We start from the raw sequence: 10,531 nt of genomic DNA on the forward strand, positions 1-10,531 counted from the left end.
TTTCATTAGAATTAATTAGATTTACAACAAGCAAGTCTTAGAGCGGTCGGTGTCAAAACAGGAAGGGGAAGAGCCAAGCCAGAGTCAAATCTAGTGTTGTCATATATCATGCATTGATCACAGACAAAGTAAACTTAAGTAAGAATGTTTCACACTATTTTTAACGGTTTCAAGTTAGGGCCGTCTCAAGTTAGGTAGGAGTCGTCTCAAGTTAGGTAGGTGTCGTTTCAAGTTAGGCGCCATCTTAGTGGGGTGACGACTCAGTGTAGCTTTAAATTCTCAGTTGAGGCTAACGTTTGTTACAAGCACCGATTCGGCAGTTCCATTAAGATTATATGTGGTAAGTGCTTGGGCACGAACTGCATCGCTAGACCATGGGAGCCGAGCGGAATACTTATTCGTTCTTAATCTTACTGACTTACTGAGCGGTTTTGTGCTGGATCTAAGAGAGATATACCTTCTTGGCAGGATTTTATATGATTTGCCTTGAAACGCAAGTTAACGGTTTTTTGCATATTATAGAATTAATTATTGTAGCAATTTGCTATGAAAAACTCGCAGTTTTCTTTGATTTCCGCTTTACTGTTTTATGTTAATCTGTAATAATCACGCTTTCTGTATAATTATCAATGTATGTATTAATAAAACGCTATGCACTTGATATATTTTTGTTTTATTGAGATTCTATTGTTTCACAAATTTTGAAATATGGTCTCTTTACTATACTTTTTAAGCAAATCTGAGCTTTGTGGTAACACTTGAGTTTACCCGCGGCTTCGCACGCGTAAACTATTCGATCTGGTAGTTAAAATTGAAATTCCGGGATTTTACAAAATTCTCCTGGTTATTCCCAAAATTTATGTCGTGGTCTTCATTGAGGTTGTGTTAAAACAACAACAAAATAAAATAACAACTGTACAAAATTTCAACTCTAAACCCAGCGGTTGAAATTTCGAGATTTTATCTCTATCACGTGGGAATATCGGGATAAAAAGTAGCCTTTGTGTTATTCCAAATGTCCAGCTATTTACATACCAAATTTCATCCAAATCCGTTTAGCCGTTTTAGCGTGAAGGAGTAACAAACATACACACACGCAACCTTTTGCATTTATAATATTATATTATATAATAGGATAAAATACAATAAATACCATAGTGACTATTGAATACCGACGCTTATATGTATTAAATTATTAAAGTCAATAATTAAATTATTAATTTTGTGTTACACTAACTTATTTATTACTTAAATTTCAAGATATTTTACGGTTGTCTCTTCTCTTCTGACTGCGATTATCGTAGCAAAAATTCATAGTTAAATACTTCAAGGCATCCGAACTTGATCCGAACGATAAAAAAAAAAACATTTCATTTTAAAAATTATTGTACCACAAATGGTAGAAATGTATTCCAACATTGGTAGCACTGAATCTAATGTCAAAGTCAATCATCTGATGAACAACAATGCCCTATATATACTGTAGTCTTTGGCAATAGTTTGCGTTTGCACATAGTTTGCTTGCTTTTGCTTATGTACTGTTGTGAAAGTTCTTTACGAATTTATTGCAACAATGATCGCGTACTGCGCTGTCCCGGGATGCAACTCGAATTCAAAAACAACCGACTACACGTTTCATCGGTAATTGGGCTTCCTAATTCCCCAAAATATATTTATTTTTTGTTATTGTATGTTGCCACCGAAACAAACCTACAAATCGTATCAGGGCTGTAGTTGAAAATCTTATAAAGTAGTCTAATAGTTATTTAACTCTGGTAATTTCAAGATTCTATTAGAATAATGCACTAATAAATTAATATAATTTAAATTTAGCAATTTTAACATAACCTAATACATCGTTTACTGTTTGAAAACTGTTGACCGCGTAAAAGTGAAATGCATCTTGAAAGCTAGAAATGTCTATTAATAACTTGCTATAAAAATAAGCTATGCAAAAGTATATTTTTACAAGCTTTTATTTAACTTGCCCTTGTCGTCCCTCCTGTACTGACTGCTGGGTTCATATCAATATGAGGACGACATGAGGGTATACGAAATACACATTTATCATGGCAGTGGAAAGATGAGTCGACCAAAGTTATTCCACTCTTATCGCAATTATGTGTATACTATAAACATGAGGTCTTGCCTCTCGCCTGTGGCTATGCCACTTACTTATCTGCTTCGGTTTTACCTGGTGCCTTTCCATCTCTAATAATTCTGCATGGTTACCACCTTATGTACACTGTAGAGGCAACTCATGATTGACATTTGGTTGCGGTATACCGCCTTCCAATGGCTATGCACATCAATTACCTAGTTGGGCATCGGTCGACTTGCTCCGGTCTAGACAGGGTGTGAGTATGACCCTGGTGACTCTATCATATTGTATTCATTCGTCACTTAGCCGGACGAGGGGGCTTTGCCCCCCCGGAGGCCTCCACCATCCCCTAATAGCCTCGCCACGGTTGCTCCAACTACAGTCGACCGTGCCTGTGTGTTTCCGGACCACACTTCGAATATATGGGAGCTCCAGGCTTCCCTGTCCAATGTCCTTGACTACCAAATGTGCCGTGCACTGCAAGATTGGACTACACGTATCAGAAAGATCATTACCACACTTTACTGGTTCCTCATCTTTCCACCTATCATGCACATATAGGTCGACATAGATATGCGATAGCAAAGTTAACACTCACCCGGGGGTGTTCCAATGGGGTACAGGCCCTCCTAGAAACTCGTAGCTCCTCACTTATTCTTAACAGCTATCCTTCTTTACTGCCTCGCTGTCAATACTTGCCTCGCTATTTTTCCCGCCATCTCTCTATCATAGTACCAACATATATAAGTTAGTCAAAGCCTAGGGTGGTATTACCACACTACAAATATAGATTGACAGTACTGATGTTGATACATACCGGTTGTTACATGGCGAATCGCGCTCAGCGCGACAGCCCTGTTAGTATGTGTCAATTCTTGGAATCTAAATTTGACCCACTTCCAGTCGTCGGATTAACCTGAAATTTAGCATAATAATGTATGTAAATATAGTGACAACATATATTATTATTATCAATCTGGCAGAGACAGACATCCTGGTGGTTTGGCCAAGATTGTCTCTGCAGAACAGAACTCTTCAACAGTTAATGGCCAATGGGTACAGAAATGTAGTTTAGATGACAAAGCAAGTACAGTCAACAAAAAGCGCAGTCAGCAAATAAAACTTAACAAAAACTTACTTTTATACTTTTTTTTTTTCTTATTTTTGTTGAGGCTTTGGACAACCACATGATCATGTCAGCCTCATGGGTGCTTGCTCAGTGCCCTACACAAGGGACAGATCAAAGAAGTGGTATGTATTAGCCTTGTTAAAATAATAAGATAAAAAAAGAAGTAAAATAAATTAAATAAATGGAAATAAATATCATGGGACACTTGACACCAATTAACCTAGTCCCAAACTAAGCAAAGCTTGTATTATGGGTACTTGGCAACGGATAAACATACTTATATAGATAAATACATACTTAAATACCTGAGAACAAAAGGAGGCTCAAAAGACATACCATCCAAGAACTGAAGACACACTTCTAGTTTCTATGTATTGTCTTGTATGAGTGATTGCGCCTCGCTGGAGGGCACACTCTGAAACGCGAGTAACTGGATCAGCACATCTGATCATAGTCCCTTGTTCGGACTGATAGCATATTACTGAGAAAAAACATTCATATTATTCATACAAATATCTGCCCTGGCTGCGCCGTATCTGATGCGCTGCTTTGAACCTCACGGAAGGACACGGGACCTCAAGCTTCGTAGTCAGGTTCTCTAACCACTTGGCCATCTGGTGATCAAAAATCAAAATGTTATACCTATGCAAGCAAACATTTACATCGGGCCCAATTCTAATGTATGCAAATGACCTTGTCAGATGTTGATTCATTTTTAATTAAATTAAAAAAAAGAATTTATCTGATACCTAGGTTTCCTAATGACATAATATTGCGTGCGCGCTGGATCCTGGCCGTGCGGCGCCCCGTCAGGACACTAGGCAGCTGTCCTGTGGTGTGCCGACGACATTTTGAAGCGAGCCTATTCTCAGGAAACCAGGGAAAACGGAAGGGTTTGGCGAGGCACGCTGTACCAACTCTGTTCTTGCCTCCTGTAAGCTAAGTATGAGTCTGTATCTCTGAACTGCTGCCATTATGTAGATGGAGCAAAAAAAATACTCTGCGCTCTACCCTGGGGTAGAACAGTGATGATTTTAAACAGAACTACAATAACTTCATCATCATCATCAAGTCAGCCAAAACACGTCCAATGCTGGACATAGGCCTCCCCCAAGGCTCTCCACTCAGACCGGTCTTGTGATTTCCGCATTCACCACGATCCTGCGATCTTAACCAGTTTGTTTTTCATCTTGTTGGAGGCCTACCAACAGCTTGTCTCTTGTCTCTACAATATCTTGCACAATGTTAATTAGGTCAATGAAGTGTTTCTATTGGTTCATGACAAAGGTATTCCTCGTTATGCATCCTTGCACATCTTTGGTTGAAACATAGCTTTACTGGTCTACTAAAGCCTCGTTCAAAAATTTGATTAAAAAAATAGCTTTACTGTTGACACATCTTTACAAATTGTCTTAAGTCTTGTTTATTTGTAGAAACAGTCAACAACATCTGCACCGAGTCCAGAGGACACAAGCATTGAGGAGACGTCAATTAATTATGAACCAGACAATCAGTCGGAAGATGAGGTAAATCTATAGATCTTTATACTAATGAGGCAAGTGGCCTAAAAATTTTAACTAGTTTGTCACCCTTATTCCTTGTAGATAACTATGGCCAGATAACTGGTTATCTGTGAAGTTTTTTTTTCCTTGGAGATAACTAGTTATGTAGTAGTAGAGATACAGAGGGCAAACCTTCACCCATCTCTGTATGGCATGAACTATTTATAACAAGGCTGATGTGTTTAAAAATATTGAAAACAGGTTAATTGATGATAAAAGAAATTTTCCAGCTGCTAGAGGTGGTCGAAAGTAGTCCACATGACGCCAAGCTTTCAAGCGAAGCGGTTTCGAAAGAGGAATTAATCGCTTGTCGCGCGTGCCTCGCGGTGAGCGGCCGGTTGTATGCTATAAGCGGCAGCGGGTTGAAAGACGCGCTTGCGGCACTCACTGGCATAGAGGTGAGTCTACAACAGTAATGTAGGCGTGGTGGCCTAGTGGTTTGACAGGCCTCGTCTTTTTCTAAATTCATGTACGAAATTACATATGTATTATACCCTGAGATTAGCGTTTTCACCAGTGTCACTCTCATTATAATCGTGAGTTGAACCTTTTTGTAATACAAATATCACAACAGCTTAAGTTTGATGCAAGTTAGCAAACCTAAAATCGATTTGCCACACAGGTGCTTTTTTGAATTAAGTCAGTTTCATTTTGAGCATACAAAATATTTGTAGATATATTTTCTTGTCAGTTGTCGTAACCTTATTGCAGTGTTTCTTAAAGTGGGGTCCACGGACCCCTCAGGGGTCCGTAGCATGTGTGTTAGGGGTCCACAGTAGGTCAGTCCATAGATGAGAGTATGTATAAAGGGTCAGTCTGTAAACCTATTTACAAAAAAAAAAAATTGACAGGGGTCTGTGGAATTGTTTAAATTGTGAAAGTGGTCCGTGACTGCAAAAAGTTTAAGAAACCCTGCCTTATTGGGAGGCCCGCCAACGCTTCGTCTTCCAGTTCTTTTCTCCCCGAGAGTTATCGTTTAACTGTTTGGCACATTTGATTAGATGCCAGAAGCGGAGAGTTTCCCTCGCCACTTGTGCGTGTTCTGCATGACGCGGCTGTCCAAGTGCGCCGCCTTCCGTGACAGCTGTCACCGGAGCACAGCGCTGCTAAGGACCCTATTAGAGGAGGGAGCGGTGAGTTTACAACTTGGGCAACATCTATACTCAGCGGCACAAAATTCGGTTCACTCTACATACAAAATTACCTATTATTACCTACATACATTTTAGGACCACATTTTTCGCCGCTAAGTATATTAACACAATTTTTTAAATGATATTGTATCGGGTAACTCACGTCTTAAATCGAGTTTAGCTCGACATGTTTCGGGCTAATTCGTAGCCCTTCTTCCTAGGAGCAACGCGACTCGCTGGCTGCCCCAACACGCGCACTACGCGCCATCGGACCCACGGACGGTGCGGACGTGAGTTATCCGTTACAATATCATTTAATATTAGTTAGTCTCACGGTAGTTTCATGTTCAAAAATTTTAAAACTAAGATTAAATAAAAGCAAGGATCTAGTGTCGATGGCCCTTAAGGCGACTCAACCCAAAAAAATAGTACATTACTGTAGCGGCCGGGAAGTAGGGGGTTGCCGGCCAAGCAGTTATAGACATAGGATAGGGATGCGAGGCCGGCAACCCCGCGTTCCGGCCGAGGCTTGTATAGTTCTTTTTTCAAACATGACAGATTTTAAAAAAAAAAAACAAGAAATGTATCTGGCGGGACGCTAGTCTGTTCGCCGTGTTGTGTGGCTGCTGGCGGGTGGCGGGCGGCTGCGGGCGGTGGTGCTGGCGGCGGTACCGCAGTGAGCGTTGAAACAAAAGACGGTCGCATTGCCGGCCGAGGGCGGGAAATTTGTATGAAATCTCTTTGCAGGCCGCTAGAGTGCCCGCGCGCCGGCAGCCAAGCCGCAGCGCCTGCAGCGCGATACTTCTCGGCCTATTATTTGTAACACAACGTCAATATTTCATGTCATGTTTGCGAAAACATGTAATGACTATTGTAACCCAAACAGTTAGTGACCAATTAGATAACCGAAATGTCGTTGATGTTTCACCTAGTTACGTAGTTATCTAAGTTGGTTATCTGTGTGGAACTAACCGAAATATTATAGGTTTAAATAACTTACACCGTATCGAATCGTAAGTACGTTACTTCATAGTTGCGAAGTGCTGGTTTCTGAATTCCCGAACCTATACGGGAGCACGAGTACAGTTAAATGAACCATCAGCCAAATAAGTGGTCTATCATTTTTTAAACAAGTTCCTGTCAAATGAATATGCATTATTGTTTTATGACATGCAAACGATTGACAACTTTAGGGTGGTAGACCACATATTTGGCTGGTGGTACGTTGTATTTATATAAATAAACTAAAATTAAATCCAGGCAGTTGTATTTCGCACTCTGTTCTCCGACGAAGTCGTTCCTGTTGTACACTATTTATTATTTAAAAATAGTGGAAATAGTAGCGATTTATGTATTTTAATTAAATTAATTTGTTTGTTTAACCGACAAAATTTTTGTTTCAGTTAACAATGGATGATATTAAAACAATAGATAGACAGACGCACAAACTGACGAACGAGCTCGCGCAAGTAAAAGTATACCAATTCCAAACTCAGCCGGTTTTAGAAATATTACCTCTACTTATTAAAAATGAAGATAATGAACCACAAAAAGTAGCAAGCTATACAAAAGAAGAATATTTAGAAAGTGACGATGGCGCGGAATATTTATATCTAGATGATTCAGACGACAATACTAATACAATTGATAAAGTTGAAGATATTCAAGTTAAATTGATAAAGGAAGATTCTGATGCATATTCCGATATCGACGACGATGTAGAGTATATACCGGAAAATTATACTGACGTCGACTCTGATACGTTAGAAGAGACACGCGTTACAGTTGAAAAAGAAAGAAAAACAGTAAAATTAGGTAACAATACAGATAAAAATCGAGAAGTAAATAAAAATGCGAAAACCAATGTCAATCGAAACCCTACTGAGGTAGACACTGATACGTCTGAGGAAACAATTGAAATAAGGAAAAGAGTTAAAAAACTTTTAATGAAAAATAAATCTGTTACAACAGAAGATAAAGATTATCCAACTATAGAGTCTTTCGCTTTCTTCGAGAAACAGTTTAACTGTACAGCTAAGATATTAAGTAAAGAAGAACAGAAACAGCAGGTAGAGGAGAGAAAAAGGAAGAGTACGTCTGCCTTCTGCTGCGACCTGTGCGGGAAGGGATTCAAGAAGAAAAATACTTTAACGACGCATATGAACACACACGATCCGGTGAGCGCCATTTTATGGGCTAGTTTCCTATAATTAGGGACTGTTTCACCACCAATTGATTATTTTTATTTGACGGGTAAATGTGATGCCGTCTCTGTCTATTCGAACAAAACAAATAGAGACGGCATCATTTATCCGTCAAATAAATTTAATTAATGGATGAAGAAACAGGGGGTAAATAGAAATAAATCCACCCAATTCACCGATATTTCAAATTTTACTTTTACGTAACCAGTTGTCAAACCGAGTTGTCAACGAGTATTGATTATAAAATTGTAATATTGCAGCAACATTATGCTGAGTAGGGCTCCAGTTTATACTATTCGATGTTAATTTTGTATTATTCCCTGTATTGTATTTTTACATGCATCGAATATGTGTAAATAAATAAAAGAAAAAAATATTGCCACAAAAAAAATTGCTATATAAACTTCAACTGTATCTGATCACTGAATAGTGATAAGGTTATACTTGCAAGTTTTGACAAAACTAGTAAATAAAAAAGACAATATGCATGTTACCTATACTTGCGGGGAGTGAAGTAAACAATTAAATACATGAGGAAAAGGAAGCCTCGGCGCTGGTTTTCAGCTTGGCCATAAATGTAAATGGTAAATGATTCTCTCTCTCTCTCTCTCTCATCTCCCCTATTATTACTCCGTCAGGGTCTGCCGCACGAGTGCGATGTGTGCCACCTCCGCTACAGGCATCGCCGAATACTGAAAATGCACGAGAAAACACACAGAGCCATCTTCACGTGCAACGAGTGCGGCTGCGTCAACCGGTTCAGGTAAACAAGTAAACATTTACAGGGTTATTGAATAACATGCCATCGTATTTTGTCGAATATGTTCGTATTTATCTTTGCTTGCTTTTGCAATTTGTTTCGGCAAACTTCAGTAAGCTTAGCCTTTTTTTTGAGACCTGTTTTTATTATAGCCTTTTAGCTTTAGATAAGGTCCTCATTGAAAATCAGCGCCACGGCTTGCCGTGGCATCATGCTGAGTGGGGACCTATTTAGCGTCATGTTTGTCTTGTTTTTTTTTTTTCATTATATGTATGTTAATTGTTTTTTTATGACGTTAAATAATATGTATTTTGTTTCTAGATTAGTAGTATTAACTTTTAATCTTTGACCCTTAGAACGTATGCTCAAAAGCATTATCACATGCACCAAGGCACGAAGTACCCGTGCCCGCACTGCCCGGCGGTGTACGACCACCAGACTTCGTACTGCAACCACGTACGGATGCAGCACCCCGCCGCGCTCGACGCGTGCGACCAGTGCGGCGAGACCTTCGCCGGCCGGCGGGGCCTTGTGATGCACAAGGCGCGAGCGCACGGGACGGTCAGTACAGACAGACAGACACAGACAATCTTAAGCCTCGTATTCATGGTAAACATTTTGTTGACCAACATTGTTAAATTAACGTGTTGCTGAGTTTTCACTAGTGCTGTTTAGTTTTTTCACAATCGAAGTGAAAAACACAGTGCAGTGCTTATCCGTAAAACTCATGTGAGGATGAGCGTAAAGGAGACAACCTTTGGGTTTGATATCTGGCTTTATTCTAGAGCTTATGCTAAGACTACATGTGTTTATATTATATCGGTAGAGAGCATGTGTGTGTAGCGAGGCACACACTGCACACATTTTACCGTCGACTTTATCAACCCTCGTCAGCAGCTCGGGTAAATTGGAGCTTTTTGCTTAATTGCTTTTAATTTCTTCCAGAAATACAAACCCAACGGCAACCTCAAATGTACAGGGTGCGATGTTACGTTTTTAAACGCAGAAGCGTTGCAAAGGCACGAAGAATTGGGCGCGGGCGTGCCGCATGCGGCGCTGTGGCCGTGTGCCGCATGCGGCGAGAGTTGCGGCAGCGAGACCGCGCTTAAGAAGCATGCGGCAGAACATCAGACAGACCGGCATCGTTGTGACGAGGTAGGTAGATTTTGAATCTGGCAACCCACCTACTGTTCTAGGGTCTTCATTCGAGCGTTTATGCCGTTTTATTTTTGAGGACATATGATAGAAGATTTTGTTACAGTTTCCAAGATAATATTACAAAAGATAACAAAACTTCCTTCCCTTGATCCTTGTATCTACAAGCCATGTGCAGATAACTGGTTATTTGTGAAGATTTTTTTTTCCTCAGAGGTTTTTTGTAACAGTTATCTGCGAGGAAAATTCATTTTTTGGAGATAACGAGCTATCTCTGAGGAATAGATTTTCCACGCAGATAACTGTTAAAAAAAGTTATCTCTAAGGAAATTCTATTCCTCGGAGACAACTAGTAATCTCTGTGGGTTTTTTTTTCTAAATCTTTTTGAAAAAAAAATGCTCACAGATAGATAGTTAAAATTACAGCTTTCCTGTACCAATAGTCTCTACGCTAAGCCGCGGACGGACGGACGGACAGACAAACTGA

General features: G+C 39.8%; 1 protein-coding gene across 2 annotated transcripts; it reads left to right on the forward strand.

The window, feature by feature from the left end:
• Positions 1 to 1,445: 1,445 nt before the first annotated feature.
• On the forward strand, positions 1,446 to 10,044 carry LOC141444707 (uncharacterized; the record flags this gene model as incomplete). Of its 2 annotated transcripts, XM_074110304.1 has the most annotated exon segments (10): positions 1,446 to 1,641; positions 3,274 to 3,352; positions 3,984 to 4,164; positions 4,664 to 4,756; positions 5,023 to 5,190; positions 5,794 to 5,925; positions 7,329 to 8,102; positions 8,768 to 8,892; positions 9,246 to 9,450; positions 9,835 to 10,044. In XM_074110304.1, coding segments are annotated over 9 exon segments (1,935 nt in total), but the record flags the coding sequence as incomplete, so codon positions are not given.
• Positions 10,045 to 10,531: the final 487 nt, after the last annotated feature.

Source organism: Choristoneura fumiferana, chromosome 30 (assembly GCF_025370935.1).
Source record: "Choristoneura fumiferana chromosome 30, NRCan_CFum_1, whole genome shotgun sequence".
In the NCBI taxonomy this organism is placed as follows: Eukaryota; Metazoa; Arthropoda; class Insecta; order Lepidoptera; family Tortricidae; genus Choristoneura; species Choristoneura fumiferana.